Below are 21,685 nucleotides of genomic sequence, written 5' to 3'. Positions count from 1 at the left end.
TGAGGTACTAATCAAGCTATGATGGTCATATTGATGTGGAGGATCAAAGCTATAGTGGACAAAGTGTTGGAAGTGACTTGATGCATTTGAAGTTATTCAAATTTAATGAATGGAATCAAGTCACATGCTCAAGATGGCTATGCTCAAGTGATAAAGATCAAAGTTGACATGTTGGCACCCTCACTTGATGAAGATTGGAATACACGGCTTCGGTTGAAAAAGATCAACTCAAAAGGTTTAAATTCGTTATACTCTTTAAATTTGAGTTAATAGGAATGCCGTACTATTAAGAGGGATGCATCATGTTGATAGATAATGTTTCATAAGTGCTTAAGCCAACCCATGTGAGTTTTGAGTGTTTGAGAGACAAAAGAGCTAACCTATTTTTTGTTGGTCTGGCAATACAGGACGTGTCCGGTATTTACCCAATAATGGTAAAGTTGTTGTTCTCGGGTTGGTTCATCGGGAGTTCTAGAAATGGTTGAGAGTTTCGATGTCTCGTCTTAACTGACTTGGAGGGTTCACTGTCCTGGTAATACCGGACGTGTCCTGGTATGGACGGCCAGAGGCCAATGGCTAGTTTTCAAATGCCTTGAGGGTCGGGAGTTACGGCACGCGTCGGGAGTTCCGACACCTCACATACTTTAACTCAATTACCATTGTTTTCAAATGTGCTGAGGGTTGGGAGTTCTGACATAAGTCGGGAGTTCCAACGGTCAGGAGTTCCGATATGCGTCGGGTGTTCCGACATCTCAAATACAGTAACTTAGTTACCGTTGACGTAGTGTAAGTCATACCGGACGTGTTGGCAACAACTATAAAACGGTTAGTTTTTTCAGGGGGGGCTATAAATACCCCAAGCCTCCACCTTTGGAGGATGCTGATTCTGCTGGTTGCAATACATATTTTTGAGCCTTGCCAACTCTCCTATACCCTCTCTTAGTGAGTGTGTGATCCAAATCGCAAAATCCATTTGTGGTTTAAGAGAGAATTTGAAAAAGAGAGCAAGCCACCACTTGAGCACTTATGCATATTGTCTATTTCATGATTTGCATTTGTTACTCTTAGACTCTTTGGTCCTAGATGGCTAGGGGTCGCTGGAGAGCACCTAAGAGATTATGGTGTGCCTCGGAAAGTTTGTAATGGTCGATTCTACCGCCTCGGAATCAACTAGTGGAAGGAGGAAAAGAAGTTGAAAAAGACTCCGGCTAGAGTGACCGCGGAGGCCCGCGTGCGCCAATGTTTTTGCAGAAACGAACCCTAGGATTTCAATGAAAGTAACCTATAATCCTTTCCACTATTTCTCTCTCTCTCTCTGATGCTTTCACCTAGCCCCCTAGGCTTTCTCCTAATTCGAGCGAACCCGCCCCCTAGCGACTCCACACGCGACTGGCGTGGCTACGGCTGCACACTGCCCCGCTACGCCGATCAATAGAGCGAGGCACCGACTAAAGGAGTAGGCCGACAAGCACCATGGAGCCAAGACAAACCCAAGGTGTCGATTCAGGGTCGAACTGATGACTTCTAACTGCTCTGACCACGTCGGCAAACTAAAAGCTATGGCGGCGCGACTGTTCTAGCGACCTGCGACCTCGGAGATAGAAATGAAAATATGGGAGAGCATCAGGACCTTTACCCCAGGACACTGGACTATGGTGTCATCTGGAGCAAAAACAGCCCGTGCTTGGATGGCCACGTGCACGGTGAAGGGTGGCGATGCTCTGAGCTTGGCGTGGCCGTGTCAGCTTGCACCGGTGAAGGTCCTGACCAAGCCGAGACGAGCACCAGATATAGGAGGTTAAGGCGAGTTAGAAATTGCATTTGATCGAACTGCTACCACTGCCTTGGGCCTTACCCCCAAATGTGCTCTATAACTGCAGCGAGCTGATCGGTGGCGATAGAAATGCCAAATTGGCCGGCAACGGAGCACTTCTAGTTCTCAATGCGGGTTGGGCATTTAGCTAGCTTCGTGACCTAGCTACTAAAGCAAAGAATCGACTCGAGACAGACCATGCGTTGTGAATTTGAACGGCGCCTACCGACAACAGCACGAGGGCGCAGCAGGGCACAGTGCATGACACAGGGCATGATTTGTCTTGTTGGGTCGTGCGAGTGACAGGGCAGCTACGCTATTGGACGGTGGAGACGGGTGGCTACACAACGGGGCCACCTGGCCTTGTCTGAGAGCGGGCGGCTAAAGCGAAACGGCGAGCGCGCGGGAAGGGCATCATCCACCCGACAAGGCGGTAGCTCGACGAGATGGCCACAGCGCAGGTGTAGCGACCCAGCGTGCAGCAGCCGCGCAGTGTCACGATGTGCATAATGGCGGCAAGTATGCGTGGCGTTGGCCGAGCATGGCGCGACGGGACATGACACAACACGGGCATAGCGGCTCAGCGCGACTGCTCATGCGCGCCCAGCAACACAACAACGAGGCAACAATGGCGTGTGACAAGGTAGGCAGCGTCGGTCAGCCAGGTCACAGACCTATGTCGGTGCGCGAGAGCAGTGCCCCGGCCAGCAACAACATGCGCACAGTAGGGGGGGCAGCTGCGGTCATGCCAGGCCCGGCATGCAGCCGTGGCCACAAGGTCGGCCAGCGGGGCATGGCATGGTAGGAGTGCAACCAGGTGAACGGTGACAGCAGCACGGCGATGGTGGCTAGGCTCGGCCAGGCGCTCAGCCGGCAGGCCAGGCCACGGCATGGCCAGACATGGCAGACGTGCTGAGGCGCGTGGTGACCGTAGCCGCAAGCTGAGCAGCCAAAACCAACGTCGTGCATGCTTTTTAAAGCGATGCCAAGGCTACCAACCAGTGCGATTAAGGTTCGACCAACCTCACTAATCCAAAGTCCGTGCCACCAGCTAGCTAGGGAAGCAATTGGCGCGATCACAGAGCGACTAGGCAAAAAGATACGAGAAGGCCAAGATGAGTTCATCGCGCAGCGCGCTGGTTCACGAACAAAACACCGAACGTGGTTCTTCGCGTGTTCTAGCGAGTTTCGAGCAATTCTTGGGATAACCCCGCTACGTCAGACCATTCTACGAACCACTCCACGCCAAAGTACTCACCATGATGCAACTAGCGATACAAGGATATAAAGTTAGTGTTTAAGAAATTTAGCTAGAATCTAAATGCTAACACGTCATTGTCTATCGTTTCCGACTTTGAAAATTATAACTTTGAGTTTTGAACTAACATCCAAGAGCTACTCAACTAGCTAGTTCAATATAACTCGCCACGAGCAATACTTTTAAACATCATTACAAGCGTTGCCGTCTTAACGAAATTCGATCTTTGAGCTATCAGAAATACCATGGAACAACGCCTATTTACCAAATCAACGGTTGCATTTCATCTACTAAACTTGCACTTAAATTTTCATTTAAGTACCACTTACAAGTTATATTTTATTTTTGTTTATAAAAATTGTTTTTCGTGCTCACAAGCAAACTGCTTCTCGTATTTTCTTGTTAAGATCTCATTAGCATATTTAAGTAACTACTCACTATATTAATAGATCTATTTCTCCGACCATAATCTTAGTGCTAAACGAGCTCATAACACCAAAGGTGTTACAAGTTATTCTTGTCCTGATAAGAATTCTCGTCTAAGGATCCGTTTAGTGGAGTTTCTTCACCAGTTCCAGAGCTATTCTGATCTTAGCGGCCGGAAGCGTGGAACATGGTCACGTTACAGGAACATCGTTCCAAAAACGTCTACATCACTGATACGAGAACATTTACGTTCCCACGTTATAAAATACCACCCAAGTTTACGTTCCCGTTCCCTTGTGGGAACTCACTGCTAGGGTTCCGATGCCTGCACAGTCAATTGATGCTACCTCTAAGCAGTCAGCACCACGCGTAAAGTCACGACAAACATACTCTCACAAAGGATGGATATAGAGTGGAGCTTAACAAACCTAGGATGGAGGGAGTAAAAATAATAACATGCCTTATACACGGAGAGACTTTGTGCGAATTTTAAGTATTTACTGCAAATCTCCCTTGCTCCTTGCTCATTGCAGGTCTCGAATAAGCATGATCTCCTTTTTTTTTTCTAAAAAAGAATATCCTTGTTGGATTGTCCTTCAAAAAAGAAAAGAATATCCTCAAGGAGCATAAAAAAAGAAAGAAAAATCACGGGAGCTCGCTTTTTCATGTGCTTCATGTCTTAATTAAAAAAGTGATCTAATCACCGGAGTCCTACTAATCACACCAAACAAAAAGAAAAGCGCCGATAAAACCATCACGTCCGGCGACGGTAGCTAGCATATACCCGTACCTACCTTAACACCAAACTTTTTATTTGCAACAGCCAACAACCGTATGGGCTCAACGCTCAAGTAGGAGTGGAGTGGTACCGTGGAAGACATCATTTGCAGTGGCGATCGGAAAGGCAAGCTAACTGCGCCGGCTAATCAGAACATCATCAAGGACAAGGACCATTATTTGTAGAAGAAATACGGGGGAAAGTGACACAAAGGAGCACGGATCGGATGGTGATTAACTCGCTAACTCGCCATCTGGCAGAGCGCAAGCTTAATTAAATGGACACTAAACACGCCGCGTGCCACGCATTACCGGAGAACCGGGTGGGATTAGCCGCCTCGCTCTTGTTTAGCATTATCCTTTGGAAGAAAGTTATTAACAACAGCGCTTGCTCTGTCTCTCTCTCTCACCACTTCTCCAGCGTCACGCTCTGGCCGTCCCTCTGTCACTTCACACTTGACGCACCGCACAGCTGCCGAGCCAAAAAAAGCCCGTGGTGACCACTTCACTTTTGTCGCGCACAAGTCTATCCGATCCGAAGAGAATCTTCTACCCGCCGCATCCGGGCCGTCCACTCGTCCGCCTACCCGTATCCCACGCCCCTCAAAAATCTGTTCATTTGTTAAACTAACCCATGCTTATAATGATTATTATTAATCCATGCCCGTCGTCCACCTGTCCGGCTGTCCGAGACACTACAATAATCCCTGCCCAATTCCGGCATGTTCGCTGCTGTATTCAGCCGACTTTAATTCGTCGTGGAGCCGTGTTTCTCTAGAAGCCGTGCAAATGGTAGAAGCCGATTTAATACCAGCTTAGCTGCTAGAGTTACGCGTCCACGGCGACGACCTCTACGCAGAGCGTGCTCCGATTGGCCGGCCTCCTGGGATCCTCCTCCCCGCGCCTCGCCCCCGGAACGCGCGCGCGAGAGAGCGTGAGAGATAGAGAGAGGAAACAAGGGAAGGAGACGACGCGCTCTCTTATTGGCCGCCGGCTCCGCCCCTTCGCGCCCAGTGGTCAGTATCAGCAGCGGCGTCTGAGCCTCTCTTCCCGACTTCCCGTTCGCCCTCGCTTGCTTCCTTTTATTCCCTTGCTTCTTCCTGATTGGCGGTTTGGTGTTGGTTGGCCCTCTTTTTTGCCCTGCCTCGGGTTTGATGCGGCCGCCGCCTCGTGACCGACCTCGTTTCCATTTTTGGGCGGCGGGCCGGGCGGGTTCGGATAAGGCGGCCTCCCAATTTCGGCGGAGGGAGCCGTTGCGGGGAGCTTGCAGTGCCAGTGGGTTGGGGAATTCTGGTTGGATCAGGGGGAGATGGGTCCTGTTCATCGGAGCAGCAGGATTGATTTGGAGTAGGACTGATGGTGGGGTGTGATTATTTTTCTGGAGAGGATTGATTTCTGCGGCAGGGGCTGCAGCTTGGTTTCGTTGGTCTGGTCGAGTCGAGGGAGAATTCCTGTGTTCTTCAGCACCTGCTTGTCACGTGCTGTCGGGTTCAGAAATCCAGGGTTCTCGATAGGTCTGTTTCTCGGTAAAAGCTCGGTCTAGCAGACAGCATTACAACAACGCGTGACTTCTGGTCTGGCTCGGCCGGAAGAGCGATCTAAGTCTTCGACCGCGCGTCTTCGACCGGGGATACACCGAACCTCTGTTTATAACTCTTCTTCGACCGGCACGGTCAGAGCCGACTGGGAACGACCGAACGGGGACGTCCGCTCGGTAAAGACCCCAGAATTAGGCGGAGCAGATAAGACAAGACGCTGTCAACCGTAATACCGAGGACCGTACCCTGCACACATGCAGAACAGTACTGTCAGGGCATGCCAAAAAGGTGCTTTACAACATTTCAGACATGTCAGAACATGAATAGTGTTATGGGCGTCGATATTTATTCTACATTATGGTAGGCGCCGGCATTTGTCATACAAGAAAAATACGATGTGGACGTCAACAGTATTGTAGGCGCCGACAAACTGTCTTATACCTGACGGCGTGGACAACAAGACTAAGACACTCTCTCTACTTATAAAGTCGTCATCTTCACCTGTAAAAGGGGATGCGCTCTCTTCTAAAAGGAAGATGATTCATTCATTCGGACGACGATGGATTCCGATCCTCACTTTGCTAGGCTCACGTTCCAATACTTAGCGTATGTTCCAATACTTAACGCACGTTAGAGTTCCCGTTACTCTTAGCTCTTCAGTCTAAAGTCCAACTAGACCTCTGATACCCTTATTTTATTCCTACTCGTTTGTAACCCCACGACAAACTTTGAGTAGCTTTACTTAGGAATAAAGTCTCTGACCGACTAGAACTGGACATAGGGTATGTTGGCTGGACCAGTATAAACCATATATCATTGAGCGCTAAACCACGTCCGATCACAACATAGGACGAAGCTATAAATAATTACGGTCGATCACTTGCACCGACGCATGGTGTTTGGTTTTTGCCTTCCGATCGGCGTTTTGTTGCTTATTGCGGTTTTAAATGGTTTCGAGTGAATCGGTAGCTAGAGCTGAAACTCGAGTCTCGCGGCGAAACCTTGCGCTCTATCTTGAATTGGCCCTGATGTTTCGTGTCCAGTGTTCTGCTGCTCCATGATTCGCGACTTGCGAGCAAGAATGTGTTCTGCGATGGAGTCAGAGCGTCGCAGAGTTTTACGTGCCTGCGATCGAGTCGGGATCGCGACCCTGTTTTGCACCGAGCACATCCTGCATTCATTGTCGATCCTCGTTTGTGACGTACTGCCACTGTTCAACTCGGTTTGACTTTTCCATCGCTCGTCTTCCTGATGCCACTGAAACAGCGACGGCCACGGCCTGAGCGGCGCTGCCAGCAGGGCGGCGAGCGTGAGCAGCATGGAGTCGCGGCCGGGCGGGACGAACCTGGTGGAGCCCAGAGGGCAGGGCGCCGGGCTGCCGTCCGGTGGCCCGGCGGTGCAGCCGTGGTGGACGACCTCCGGGGCCGTGCTCGGTGCAGTGTCGCCAGCCGTTGTGGCGCCCGGGAGTGGGGCGGGGATTAGCCTGTCGAGCAGCCCGGCAGGTGGTAGTGGTGGCGGCGGCGCGGCTAAAGGAGCCCCGAGTGACGAGAGCAGCGAGGATTCACGGAGATCCGGGGAACCAAAAGGTATGGCGATGCTAACTTTTTTTCTCCCTCTTAGTTAATAAAGAGATGGCTGAGCTGTTATTGCAGGAAGTTGTTGTAGTGGTGCACTGGTGCCTCTTCTCTTATAGTTCAGCGTTCTTGCTTCTTTTAGCATACAGTACTGCATCTTGATTTGAATTCGTTGGAAGATCTTTCTATATCAATGGAAGGTCTTGCATAAAAGATGCTTCCACTACTAAGGAGTACTCCATCCGTCCGGTCCCCAAAGCTAGAATTGCGTTTTTTTTCTGGACGGAGAGAGCAGGCATAGCACGGCAGTTTCTTATTTAGTATATAAAAGTATGGACGAATGACATTGAATGCAGCCATGCAGGCCTTGCTGAAGCTGCAGCAGTATTGGCACCACCAGAAGTCTGAAACCTTGCTCAGTTCTCTGATTCCGAATCTTTTGTAGCTGCATCAATCTCATGGACGGGTATCATATCTGCTGTGCTGATGTTGTATTGTACTATTGTGTATTTATCATCACATTCGTAGTTCCACTTGCCTAGTTCCATGTTGAAGGAGTACCATCTTAATTCTTATCTTATAAATGTTAAGCAAGTACTTTAATGAACTAGAGCAGTTTGTGCAATACCATCTTATTAATATTAAGTAAGTACTTTAATCAACTAGAGCAGTTTGTGCAAAAGGATAAATGGGTTTCAAATGATTATCATTGTGTTAAATGTCCTGTAGTTTTCCCTGGTATAGTATTGACAGTGCTAGGATCGTGGCTGTTTCTCTTTATCGTATCTTTATGTGTAAATGTTTTTTTTCCCTCTGCATTGAAGTGTTCACTAATCAACTAATCATAATAGCATTATCCAGTGTGTATATTAACAGAGAATCGTATGAAAGTAAATATGAAAATTGAATGAAGAGTTAAATATTATAGAACTTTATGCATCAAATGCTTGCATGACTTAGAGAACTCATTTCTGCAGAAGTAATCCCAGTAGTAATTGGCAGATAGCTTAAGCATTGAAATATCTATAATTTGAGTTTCTATCTTTGTTTCTGGGTTCCCTTCCGCCCTGGGAGTTTGGCTTGTGAGCCTGGTGCTCATCTTCTCTTTGTAAAGCTTTATACCGTTTCCTTCTCTACAAAATGATCGGCAGAGCTCCTGCCACTCTTTACCAGAAAAAAGGTTTCTGGTACATCCTGCTTGTCTAATTAATCCTAACTTCCACTGCTTGGCCAAGTATTTCATCCTTTTATCAATTCTTCCAGCAGCATGGTGGAGCCTTGATTGCATTGACTAAAAATAAATAGATGTGTATGATAACAACATAAATTAGTTCGTTTTGATGCAAAAAATGCAAAATAGTGGTCAGTTAAGATATTAGGATTTCAACAGTAGCTACTTACGAGTACCTCTTTGTACACCTCCATGAGAATGTGCTCCCAGCAAGCTGCAATCTTCTGTGAACTGATTTGCATCGCCCCCCCCCTGTCCGTTTTTGCATTATCATATCTCACCATTAGCAGGCTAAATGGTTCCTTGCAAGAATCATTTGACTGCCTTGAAAGGTCGCTATAAACAGCTCAGGCTGTTGAAATATAGTATGGTTGCCAAAATTCCATGCTTTGCTAGTTCCAACTTTTGGTATAGCCCCCTCCCCTCCCTCCCTCCCTCCCTCCCTTCCTCCCTCTTGTCTTTTGGCTAATGCTCCTTGTTTTGAAATTTTCATAGTATTGGTTTGCCTCTATTGACAATGCTGCGTTCTATAATGTCAGATGAGAGGGGAATGCTACTTCCTTATGTAATGTTTTAAACGTTGGTGTGAGTACAGCTGTACACGTTCTACTTGGGTAAACATGCTATACTGTTAGATTTGAAGAGTTTGATTCATTATCAATCATTGCGTTGGCAACAAAAGTAGATCTTTTTGATACCTAACAACAATAAGAAGAAAGCCTTTTAGCTCCAAGCAACTTTTGCTACCAACAAAAGAAATCAAGAACTGATGTTATTTTAATTCCAGATGGAAGCGCTGGTCAAGAAAAGAACCATGCCACATCGCAGATACCTGCTTTGGTGCCAGAGTATTTGGCACCATACTCACAGCTGGAACTGAACCAATCAATTGTGTGCACCCTTTTCTCTATGGACTCTGTTTCTTGTCTGTTTATGTTTCCATTTCTGAGAACTTGTAAGGCAACGTGTTCCTTGTCTCATGTTTATATATCTTTCCTTGTGTAGGCTTCTGCAGCATATCAGTACCCAGATCCTTACTATGCAGGCATGGTTGCTCCCTATGGAAGTCAAGCTGTGGTACTATTCTATGCTGATTTAAGCATTATAAATCATGGGGCCCCTTTTATGCAAATTTTAATAGCACTGCTCTAAATAACAGCATTAGCTACTCAAGCAAAATATGAAATCTGAGATGAAGAGAGTGGAGATGTATTGAACAGTTGTCAGTCTTATGAGCATGCTTCCTATTAAAATTACAGCACATGATCCAGAAAATGGAAGCAAAATTGAATTGAAAATACTTGTGTTCCTTTTTTTGGTAAAAAATGCTAACCTATGGTAAGCAGAAACATTTGGTTGTGTGCGTGGGTGTGTGCATGTGTAGGGTGGGTGTGTATGTGTTAGTCGCTGAATTCTCACTCTTGGAAGTAGCAGAATTCTTACTCTCATCGAGAGAGGATGACACTAGGAGTTAAGACAATTTTCTGGTTTATTTCTTAATGCCATACCAACCCGAGGGGTTGGGGATACATATTTATAGGCTGCTAGCCAGCCAAGTATATGCCAAGATGCTAGTCTAAGATGCTGTCCTAGATGCTAAGATGATGTTCTCTAGATGCTAGTATAAGATGTTGTCCTAGATGCTGTCCTCTAGTCTAAGATGTTGTCCTAAAAACACAAAGACCACAACAGCCCCACAAAGACCACAACAGCTCCACAAAGACCACAGCAGCCAGACTTATCCATCATTCTCCCCCTAAGTCTTGTGGGAAAGTTGAACCATCCCGGTCCTGGAGCAGAGCTCAAGGAACTTGATCCTCCTAAGGGGCTTGGTGAGCAGGTCCGCAAGCTGGTCCTTGGTGTTGATGTAGCTCGTCTTGATGCTCCCTTCCTCAAGACAGCCTCGGATGAAGTGTTACCTCACCCGGATGTGCTTGCCGCGTTCATGGAAAACGGGGTTCTTTGCCAGGGCCAGAGCGGACTTGCTGTCCACCCTGAGCTCCACCGCTCTAGTGTCTCTACCGAGGAGATCACCAAGCAGTCGAGCGAGCCAGAGCGCCTGAGTCGAAGCGGTGGAGGCCGCTATGTACTTGGCCTCGTAGCTAGACAGGGCCACCACCTGCTGCTTGACCGACTGCCAGTTAACGAGGCACTTGCCGAGGAAGAAGAGGATCCTGCTCGTGCTCTTGCTGGTGTCGATGTCGTCGGCGTGGTCGCTGTCGTTGTACCCGACGAAGTGTGCCGCCCCAGGGCACCTAGGGTAGTAGAGGCCGTGGTCGAGAGTCCCCGCAACGTAGCTGATGATCCTCTTCACAGCCTGCTGGTGCTCCGTTGTCGGTCGCTGCATGAACCGACTAACGTAGCCGACGGAGAATGCCAGGTCTGGCCGTGTGTGGGCGAGGTAGCGAAGGCTCCCCACAAGACGTCGGTACTGCGTAGCGTCCACCTCCTCCGTCGTGCTGTCGCGGCTCAGCTTCAGCCTGTCCTCCATCGGAGTGAGAGCTGGGTTGCAGTCGGTGAGCCCAACTAGCTCAACGACGCGCTTGGCGTAGGCGATCTGTCGAAGCGTGATCCCGGAGTCATCCTGGTGCACCTCGATTCCCAGGTAGGAGAGAGGCCCCAGGTCACTCATCTGGAAGGTGGCCTTCATCTCTTTCTTGAATGCCGCCATCTCCGCATCCTTGGTGCCGGTGATCACCAAGTCGTCGATGTAGACACCCACCAGCAGAGCATTACCTCCACTGCCCCGTCGGTAGATGGCCGCCTCGTGCGGGCTTTGCTCGAAGCCCATCCCCTTTAGCGTGGAATCCAACTTGGCATTCCACGCCCTCGGTGCCTGCCGCAAGCCATAGAGGGCCTTGCGCAGGCGGAGCACCTTGCCCTCATTGCCGGGGATCGCAAATCCCGGCGGCTGGTGCACGTAGACCTCCTCCTTCAAGTCGCCGTTAAGGAACGCCGACTTGACGTCCATGTGATGAACACGCCAGCCCTCCTGGGCAGCTAGCGCAAGGAGGAGTCGCACGGACTCCATCCGTGCCACGGGAGCAAAGGCGTCGTCGAAGTCGACCCCCTCCTACTGCATGAAACCTCGTGCCACCAAGCGAGCCTTGTGCTTGACGATGGCACCGGCTTCATCCCTCTTCAGCTTGTACACTCACTTAAGGGTGATCGCGCGGTGACCACGAGGAAGGTCAGCAAGCTCCCAGGTGCGGTTCTTCTCAACCGCATCCATCTCCAACTGCATCGCGGCACGCCATGCCGCGTGTCTCTCGGCCTCTGCAAACGACCGAGGCTCGCCGTCGTCTCACGCAAGGTGCAACTGCGCCTCCAGGTCGTGAGGCACCGGTCCCGGCACCGGCTGGTCGCCGAGAAGGTTCTCCATCGTACGGTACCGCAACGGCTCGCCGTCGTGGTACGCGTCGACGTGCTCCTCGTCGTGAGAGAGCGGAGTAGCGAGCTCAACCGGGCGGTGCTCGACACGAGCTGGTGGTGGAGTAGACGTGCCCGGAGTGGTGCCTGTCGGTGCTGGAGTGCGTGGCGTTGCCGGTTGTGGTGGAGCCGGCGAAGAACTCATCGCAGCCGAGGTCTTGGCTGGAGAGCGTGGTGCTGTCGGAGTAGCAGGCGCTGGGGTCGGTGGAGGCTCAGGGACTGGGGTAGACGCGCTCGCCGAAGAAGAGCCGCCTACTCCCCCAGCTCCCTCGAAGTGGACGTACTCGACAGTGAAGTCGTCGTACGTCGGAGCCGAGCCGTCGTCCACCGCCTTGTCCCACGTCCATCCTCGCCCTTCGTTGAACACAACGTCGCGCGCCGTGCGCACACACTGTGTCTTCGGGTCCAGGATGCGGTAGGCCTTCGAGCCCTCCGCGTAGCCGATGAACACTCCCGGAGTGCTCCTGTCGTCGAGCTTGCTGATGTGGCCAAGCTCCTTGGCGAACGCAAGGCAGCCGAAGACCCGCAAGTGGGAGACCGCCGGCTTGTGCCCATGCCAAGCCTCGTACGACGTCCTGCCGTCGAGCGTCTTGGTAGGCGAGCGGTTGAGGATGTAGACGGCCGTCACTACCGTCTCTCCCCAGAAGACAGTCGGCATCCCCCTCTGCTTGAGGAGGGCCCGAGCCATCCCCACAACCGTCTGGTTGCGCCGCTCGACGACGCCATTCTGCTGCGGGTTGTACGGCGCGGAGTAGTGGCGCTGAATGCCCTCGTCAGCACAGTACGACGCGAATTCAGCCGCCGTGAATTCGCCGCTGTTGTCGGTGCGCAGCATGCGCAGCTTGCGGCCGCACTCCGCCTCCGCAGCAGCCTGCGCGCGCCTGATGGCGTCCGCAGCCTCTCCCTTGCTGTCGAGGACCATCGCCCACATGTAGCGGGAGAGGTCGTCGATGAGCAGCAGGAAGTAGCGTCGTCCTCCCGGTGTGGCCGGTGTCACTGGGCCACACAAGTCCCCGTGCACAAGCTTGAGCCTCTCCTTGGCTCGAAAGCTAGCCCGCTGTGGAAAGAGGAGTCGCCTCTACTTTGTCAACACGCAGATGTCGCAGAGCTGCTCCACGTGGTCGAGGCACAACAGGCCTCGCACCATCTCCGTGGCACTGAGCCGCTTCAGGGCCTCAAAGTGAAGGTGCCCGAAACGCTCGTGCCACTGCCACGCCTCGTCGTCCTGACGAGCAGCGAGACAGAGGGGTTGTGCCACCTGCACGTTAAGGACGTAGAGTCGATTTGCGCTTCTGGATACCTTGGCAAGAAGGCGACGACGACGATCCCAAATCCTCATGACTCCGTCCTCAACCACCACGCGTGAAACGTTCTCATCCAGCTGTCCTAAGCTGATGATGGAGTTCCTCAATGCGGGGATGTAGTAGACTCCGATGACCAGCCTGTGCTCACCAGACACGGCGGTGAAGATGACGGAGCCGACGCCCTTGATCTCTACGCCGGAGGCATCCCCAAACTTGACGGAGCCTTGGACGCTAGAGTCAAGCTTGGTGAAGAACTCCCGTCGACCGGTCATGTGATGGGTGGCGCCAGTGTCGAGGCACCACCCGTCAGTCTTGTCGTTGCCGGAGCTGTCGCCGAGGAGGGCGTGTGCTTTTGGCTTGTCGAGGTGGAGGAGAGCCGCTGCGGCCGGTGTCGCTGGAGGTAGCTCAATGCTTGCATGTGCCATGAACAGAGCCGGCTCCTCCGCCTGTGCGACGTGGGCCTGGCCGCGTTGTGGCTGTCGGTAGTCCTTGGCCCAATGGCCGAGCTGGCCGCAGTTGCGGCAGGCGTCGTCTCGTGCCAGCTTGTTCCTGCCGGCGGCGCCGCCCTGGGCGCCTCCGCGAGCATCACCCTCGGCACGTCCTCGCGCCCCGGCCTGGGCGTCTCTGTGCGCCTTGCGTGGCTTGCCACGCTTGCGGCCGCCTGTCGCGGAAGAAGGCTCCCCCTTCTTTCGGTCACCTTGGCTGGCAAGCCATTGCTTCCGAGTGAGAAGGAGCTTCCCGCCAGTGGTGATGGGCCCCGAGAGAGACTGTGGCTCATCGCTGTCGACGACCTTGAGCCAACCTATCGCCTCCTCGATCGACATCGTGGAGAGATCCAGCAGGGACTCGATCGAGCGAGCCATCTGCTTGTACTTCTCGGGGACACAGCGAAAGAGTTTTTCGACAGCTCTCTCCTCGCCGTAGGTGTCATCGCCGAACTGCACCATCTTCTGCAACAGAGTGTTGAGACAGAGAGCAAAGTCATCAACGTCCTCACCTGGCTTGAAGGCCAGTTCTCCCACTCCTTGCGAAGTGCGTGCATTGTGGACTTGCGGGCGCGGTCGCTGCCGATGCGTGCTGCAGCGATGGCGTCCCAAGCCTCTTTGGCAGTCCGCTTGTTGGTAAGCGAGAACTGTATCTCGGGCGGGACTGCAGCGATGAGGGCATCCAGCGCCCGTCGATCTAGATCGTAGTCGACGTCGCCGTATCGGACTGCCTCCCACATATGCCGCACCTAGAGCTTTACCCTCATCACCACAGCCCACTCGACGTAGTTGGTCTTGGTGAGGGTAGGCCACCCACCACCGGGACCGACGTCCTTGACAACAGCCTGGAGCCCGTGGTAACCACGGTACCGATCCGGGGAGAGAGAGCCACGCTGCCTGTGAAGGCCGCGCTCTTCATCGACCCGTCGGTACCGATCTGGGGAGAGAGAGCCACGCTGCCTGTGAAGGCCGCACTCTCCATCGACCTGTCCGCCACCGTTGCCGTGCGCGCCTCCTCCAGGAGCGCCGCCAGCGCGTCCGCGCCTGTCTGGGCTGCCGCCGCGCTCGTGGGCGTGCGCGGCTGCCCCAGGAGCGCCACCGTCGTGCGCGCCTCCTCCAGGAGCGCCGCCAGCGCGTCCGTGTCTCGTGGGCGTGCACGGCTGCCCACTGCGCCGCCCGCGCTCGCGCTGCCTCCCTCTCTAGCAGCTCGAGGTCCGCGTCGGCGGTGTCGTCAGCGGAAATGGAGCTGCCGATGCTGCCGCGCAGAGCCTTGACCTCCGCTGCCGCCGCACGCGGTGCATTCGCCGCCGCCGCTACTTCCGCCTCCGCTCTGGCTGTTGCCAGCCTCGACGCCCTTGCCGCCGCCGTAGCGGTCTCTGCCGCCGCTCGGTCGCGTTCCTCTAACGCGGCAAGTTCGGCCTCCTGCCGACACCGCGTGCTCGAGGCGACCGAGCGCTGAGACTGCCCTGCGGACATGACGCGCTACCGGGGGCTGCTGCGTGGGGAGAGGGCTGCTTCAGACGAGCTACTGCTCGTTTGCACGGGGGAGGAGTGAGCAGGAGCGGCCGGAGCTGCTGCTCGCAGCTGGGGCTGTTGTGTGGCTGGGAATGGAGATGAGCAGGAGATGCTCAGGCTACAGGATAATACGGCTCTAATACCACTTGTTAGTCGCTGAATTCTCACTCTTGGAAGTAGCAGAATTCTTACTCTCATCGAGAGAGGATGACACTAGGAGTTGGGATAATTTTTTGGTTTATTTCTCAATGCCATACCAACCCGAGGGGTTAGAGATACATATTTATAGGCTGCTAGCCAGCCAAGCATATGCGAAGATGCTAGTCTAAGATGCTGTCCTAGATGCTAAGATGCTGTCCTCTAGATGCTAGTCTAAGATGTTGTCCTAGATGCTGTCCTCTAGTCTAAGATGCTGTCCTATGCTGTCCTGAAAACACAAAGACCACAACAGCTCCACAAAGACTACAGCAGCCAGACTTATCCATCAGTATGTGCACATGAACACACACTACAGCTTGTCCCATTAGAGGTGTCAAAAGAAGAAAAAAGTAACGTTGTCATAACTATGGAAGATGGTAGTGCTCAGATGTCTTTGGATCAAGTACAACACTCTGAATAGACGAATTCATCTTCACTTTATTCAATTTATGTAATCATGTATTATCAATACATCTATGTTCAAAGCTCGACCGAATTGCCTGAATTAACTTGGAAAAACAAAGAGCACTGCTACACGTACAATCATTTGAGTACAACTCAAGATTCCAACTGTTAAAATCACATGGATGATAACGGTTTAGGTGCATGGTTGTACTTCAGTTGTAGTCAAATTGTTGTACTCAAAGCATTTCCCTTCCGCTTGTGTTGTAGTACTCTTCTTTTTTAATGTATAAAGCGCCCTACATACTCTTTCTTTTTTAGTATATAAAGCGCCTTACGTTTACGTTATATGTGCAGGCTCATTTTCAGCCACCTGGACTAACTCAATCTCGAATGCCATTACCTCTTGAAGTATCTGAGGAGCCTGTTTATGTAAATGCCAAGCAGTACCATGGTATTTTAAGACGGCGGCAGTCACGTGCCAAGGCTGAACTTGAGAAAAAGGTGGTCAAAGCCAGAAAGGTTAGTGGAGTAGTATTATGACCCTGCCTCCTCTGTACTTCCCTTGTACTACTTTTCAAGATCTAGGATCAGTGACTTTCAGCTTGTTCCTTAGCAAACTACGTGTCTTGTTTATTTCTGGACGTCCTTGAGTGGTTGAGTTATAGTCATAAGTGAAGTATGTAACTTGACAGTTTGCTAAGAACTTGCATTTGATATTGCAGCCATATCTTCATGAGTCTCGTCATCAGCACGCGATGAGGAGGGCAAGAGGAAATGGGGGACGCTTCGTAAACACAAAGAAAAGTGACAATGGTACTCCCAATGGTAAAGCTGAACCTAAGAAAGGTAGTACAGTTGTTCCATAATCTCTTCATACTGCACTTCATATGAGTGCATGCATTTCCATTTCTTATACCCTGCTTCTGCATGCCCTAGGAGATGATAACTCCGAGCATCTCCATGTCCCTCCTGACTTACTACAACTACGACAGAACGAGGCTTGAAGTAGCGGTCTGGCTCTGGCATCCTAGAACAGCAGTTTCTGCCCACAGGCATAAGCATTTGAGATCGGATTCATAGCTCCACAGTATGCGCAGCCATCTCTGCGGTAATGCTCGTTCACCTGAATGAGCTTTGTACCGAGGTAGCTATGCAATGCAATCTGGGCGCAGGAGTCCATCAAGTGTCCAATGCCATGGGTAGGTATGCTGTTTCAGGCAGTTCATTCTTGGCTTTCGCGTTCCACCCTTGTGTAACTGGTGTGTTGTAAGTGAGAAACAAAGCTTGTGCTCTGTATTGGGCCGTTCGGCGATACTGTGAAACATCTGTCTGTCTGTATAATTAAGAAGGTCAAACTTTGGACTAACTCGGTAGTGCTTTGTCTGATTTTCTTTTAGCTTTTGAACGGTAACACGGCAACAGCTGAACTCATGTTGGCTTTGTTCGTTGCTCCGCAACGTCGGTCTTGTACTGAATATTCCTTGCGCCATGTTCGCTCTGGCTTATTAGCCATGTTATAGTATTTTTTTTCTTACAAATCAGCGAACAGTATTTTTCATGGAACGCTGTAATTTTATATTTTTATATGTGGGAATCGACACAAAATCGTGCAATCTTCCTGCGACCCAGTTGTGACTCTGATTGAACCGCACGAATTCATATGAAACTCCTACAAAGTTCTCGTGAAATTCATGTGTTTCAATGAGGGCTATTCCAAGGTTTTCATTTTCGGAAATTAAAATTTATCGGGGGTCACAAATAAAGAGGATAAACAGGATATATCAGAAATATCCGACCAAATTCAAATAAAATTTAATTTGAATTTAAGTAAATTAATAATTAAACAAAATGTGTACGAAAAAGATAGATATTTTCTTATCGACACCTACGGATAAAAATGATATATTGGAAATATCAGGAGATTTCCTTGGTCGACTTCAGTACCGCTGTACGTGCATCCCTTTCATCAGTTTCGTCGTATTAACCCCAGAAAAAAAAATTATGCGCTCGTGATGCACAGCAGCACCGGTGCAGCACCGCTCAATGCCTTTGATTCTTTCGTCGACTGGGCTGGGTTGCGCGTAAAATCAGGACTGACTAGAAACAAAGGCGTGGCTTTGCCACGCCAACACCAGATTTGGGCCAGTGTAGAATCCGGTGTGAGTCATAGTTACCTATAGTTCTCTCCAAATGATGTATTCATCTAAATCTGTGCCATGGTCAGTAGAAATGGTCTTACATGATGTTTCCATCTAAATCTTTGTCCCAGATTAAAAAACATAGTCATTGATTAACATGAGGAGTTGCATGGAGCTACAAATTCTCTTGAAAATGGTCGTGGCATCTGACACGGTTGCTATATATGGTCTCATTTTAGTTCACAAATAAGATATAACATAGTAGGCTCCATGCCTACCCGAACTTGCGCAAAAGGCCTGATTCTTCTATTGGTACTGCATAAATTCCTCCACACTCTGTTGCTGCAACCTAACCCAATGCAGAGAAAAAGGACAATGATTTAGATACTGATCCAACAAAACTAAGAACAAGGGAAAGAGGCTAGTAAATAAAAATAATGAGGATTCAGACACCAGTTGCTGATATTGCGTATAGAATTTTTAGTCCATAATTTCTAGCAATTGTTAGGAATCAAACATTATTGGAAGATAGAAAGATTTATAAAATGAACCTGTATTGTAGACAAAGAAGACCATAAGCATTTACTAATTGCAGTCACATCCTAACTAAATCTTTCTTGTTGAAACACTTGTGTGCAATCTAGAGAGTTTGTTAAAATGGAATTATATTAAGACTGAAGTTATTAGGAGGCATATATATGTTTAATTTAGTGCATATACGAATATATCTACTACTATAGTGATGGCCCCTTGTGTTTATTGATGTATAATTGAAATTGTTGTTTTCCCTTTTGTTACACCCAATGACTCAAATCTATATACCAGGTTACACTTGTGTTTAGAGGAAAAATTGTGAGTTCTCCATTTGGTGAACAAAATGAGTATACAACCAGTGAGATGATGGTAAATCAACAAATCGAAGGGAAAAAGGTATAAGGTCACCTCACCAGCTGATTGTTGGAAGAACATGGACCGTTGAAATTGCTTTACACATTAGATAATAGTAGATTACAGTGACTGTTTGATATTGGATACACTGCAGAAAATACATAGGTCAGTTTATTTAGGTGTTTCTTAGTTCAGTTTAAGTTGTTGTGAATGCCTTCCAATGTGGGTCTATATGAAGAATCGTAAAGGTACTAAAAGATGAATTAGAAATTACTTACATAGAAAATGCCTAAGAGGACAAAAACGAGTAGAATCAGGCCACTAATAAAATAGAAAATCCAACATAAGACATCACAAAAAGGTAAAAAATGGACGGAACAGATGTTGATTCGCGGAGCTATTCTAACTCAGAGCCTAGATGGGTCTTGTAGATAAACATGAACATGACATGGATATAGAACGTATACAAGAATATAAAAGCTAAGGATTAGACTAATTTGTCTCCGTGAAAATTTGAATTGTATAGGCATTTCAAATCTTAATATTATTGGAAAAAAAATAAGAACATATGTGTATGTGGCTGATGTTGAAATAAATTGAAGAAAGAGGGAGAGGAGAATATACCTAGTGGGCGTCACAGAAGAGAGCTGGATTTAGCAGGGGCACCCACCGGATACCCGGAATTGGAGCTGTACTCTAGAATTGCCGCCTTATACAAGAGAGAGAAGGGATCATCATCACTCGTACTGTGGCCTTGTATACTGGCGAAAGAAGAGAGCAGCAGCATGTGTGCTGGATCTGTTCAGGACGGAAGATAGTTGATTGCCTTACCATGGCGGACCAGACTAGCGTGTGGTCTTAGGACGGGGCTGCTGCTGCTGCCCCTACCGCCGCCTCCCCTGGTACAGGGAAGATGACTCGTGAAGCATCACGAACACACGAACATTCGCCGAGCCCAGGTATTGGATGAACAGCCTGATCAAACTCTATCACAGTGAGTATCTAATAAGAGGATTGGTTAGAAGCAGTACAGCAAAAAAGATCTCACACAGAGCCCAGATAAGGATTGATTCATGGCATATACATGGAGATAAGGATGCGCTGTTCTCCTAATGGGCATTCCATCGAACACCTCATGTGTGCTATCGATGTCGACATCTCGAGGCCAAGGCCGGCGTCCTCCACCTTCACAGCGGCAGTGGCGGCAATGGGCAGCGAGACTGTAGTCGATGCTACCGACGTCCACGGACGCCTCTCCTTCCCCTTTCTCCTTCCAATCCGACAAAAAATATGTTGAAGTTCTCCGGCCTGGAAGAGTTGCGTTGTTAAGTAGCCAAGTGAAATCACAGTAGTATATGTGACTGGATTTAGAATCTGCTTTGGCTCACCGTGTAGAGAGGTGGAGCTCTATTCATCTGCCTCACGCGAGGGCCACATGGCGTGGAGCATTTCAGGAGTGACCTGCTGTTGTTGCCTCAACCACTCTGATAATGTTCTGAAACAATACCATGTGTGCGCCTCGGCGACGAGGGCGCGCGAGCGGAGTAGGCCTTGCTGGAGGCAGTGGAAGTAGAAGGCGTGAGGCGTACCACGTTGCTCGCCGTGGCGCCAACAGTCGACGGAGTTCGCTGGCCGCTGCCTTGGATGTGCAGATGCGTCGCCGTCCGCGGCCGCGCTACCCCGCCTCGGTCGCGTCATCCAGCCTAGGTAGCGCTCGCGCCACAGTGTGCTGCCTTGGCGGCACACACTCATGCGCCGCCGTGCGTGGCCCACCCTCCACCTCGGCCGCGCTCGCATCACGCTGCCGCCGTTCATTGCCGCGCCGCTCCACCTCGGCCGCGCAGATGCGCGGCGCCGCCCGCATAGTCACGCCGCCTCGCGACCCCGCTGCTGGTCTGCTGCGACTACGCCTTCGCCGTCCGTGGCTAGTGCAGCGCCGCCGCGCCGGGGTCTCCGTAGGAGGGGGTCCGCCGGGGCTGCCGCGCCCGAGTCGCCTCGCTCGTGCCGAGGTGGCTGGGGATGGCGTCCCCACGCCCCGCGGCCCCCCGCCCGGACTGCGGTTGATTTCGAAATAATCTGAGGTGTTTTTTTTTTGCAAAATATACTGAGAGGGTCTTGGAAGCGTGGGTTGATTTTTGAAAAATAGAAGGGGGTTTTTTAAAAATGACCGCGGCTACCCCGATCTGGGCCGTCCGCGCGTCCAATCGAATGGCTTCGAAAAGCATGCGACGTGGCACGCTGGCTGGCCAGCTTTTGGATGCAGGATTCATATGTAAAAGATGGGCCATGTGTGTTGTCGACTCCACGAAGGCCCAGGCACGGAAGGATCAGGAACGTACCAATCAAGGGCAGGCGAGCGCGGGAATTCTGAATATTTTTCCACCCTATAGGTACATGACCATCGCCCATCAGCCAGTCGGGCCGTGGTGTAGTGCATGACCATCGTCCATCAGCCTGATCAGTTCATCCTGTGGCGATGCATAGGCCCGCTGCCGCTAGTACAACAGTATCAGCCACCGCGTTATCTTTAGGCCCAAGGTCACTGAAAGCATATTGATGTTGTGGGCCTCCCACACCACCCTTTAGGTAGAGCAGAGAGATCCGAGCGAAGGGCAAGAGGTGGTGTCGTGTAGCCGGCAGCGTTGATGCTTCTCACGGGCGACACAATGGGTAGCGGTAGCGGTGTCCTAGGCTCACGGATCTGTA

General features: G+C 50.5%; 1 protein-coding gene and 1 long non-coding RNA gene across 3 annotated transcripts; one reads left to right on the top strand and one right to left on the bottom strand.

Annotated features, from left to right (window-relative positions):
• Nucleotides 1-4,963: 4,963 nt before the first annotated feature.
• On the top strand, nucleotides 4,964-17,319 carry LOC136520120 (nuclear transcription factor Y subunit A-9-like). 2 transcript variants are annotated; one of them, XM_066513534.1, is made up of 7 exons: nucleotides 4,964-5,290; nucleotides 7,079-7,398; nucleotides 9,405-9,508; nucleotides 9,623-9,694; nucleotides 16,308-16,472; nucleotides 16,676-16,799; nucleotides 16,893-17,319. In XM_066513534.1, the coding sequence occupies exons 2-7, from the start codon at nucleotides 7,131-7,133 to the stop codon at nucleotides 16,955-16,957; spliced, it is 798 nt and encodes a 265-aa protein (XP_066369631.1). In that variant the 5' UTR covers nucleotides 4,964-5,290; nucleotides 7,079-7,130; the 3' UTR covers nucleotides 16,958-17,319. The 2 variants fall into 2 exon arrangements, with proteins under 2 accessions (XP_066369631.1, XP_066369621.1); XM_066513524.1 differs by having other exon boundaries at nucleotides 4,971-5,290; nucleotides 16,890-17,319.
• Nucleotides 17,320-18,055: 736 nt separating this feature from the next.
• LOC136538231 (uncharacterized) lies at nucleotides 18,056-20,218 on the bottom strand. Its single transcript, XR_010779236.1, has 5 exons — nucleotides 20,064-20,218; nucleotides 19,811-19,981; nucleotides 19,604-19,688; nucleotides 19,039-19,127; nucleotides 18,056-18,440 (listed from the first exon to the last, which is right to left on the bottom strand). It is a non-coding gene; the product is annotated as an uncharacterized lncRNA (long non-coding RNA).
• Nucleotides 20,219-21,685: the final 1,467 nt, after the last annotated feature.

Source organism: Miscanthus floridulus, chromosome 2, assembly GCF_019320115.1.
Source record: "Miscanthus floridulus cultivar M001 chromosome 2, ASM1932011v1, whole genome shotgun sequence".
Lineage (NCBI taxonomy): Eukaryota > Viridiplantae > Streptophyta > Magnoliopsida > Poales > Poaceae > Miscanthus > Miscanthus floridulus.
Note: the sequence above shows the minus strand (reverse complement) of the source record. Positions and strands in the feature narration are given on the sequence as shown.

What these genes read in the sequence shown, in the direction of transcription:
- LOC136520120 (XM_066513524.1), top strand. Translation starts at nt 7,131, where the DNA reads ATGGAGTCGCGGCCGGGCGGGACGAACCTGGTGGAGCCCAGAGGGCAG. An exon ending in CCTATGGAAGTCAAGCTGTG is followed by an intron (nt 9,695 to 16,307) that starts GTACTATTCTAT and finishes TTATATGTGCAG; the next exon opens with GCTCATTTTCAGCCACCTGG. An exon ending in TAAAGCTGAACCTAAGAAAG is followed by an intron (nt 16,800 to 16,889) that starts GTAGTACAGTTG and finishes TGCATGCCCTAG; the next exon opens with GAGATGATAACTCCGAGCAT.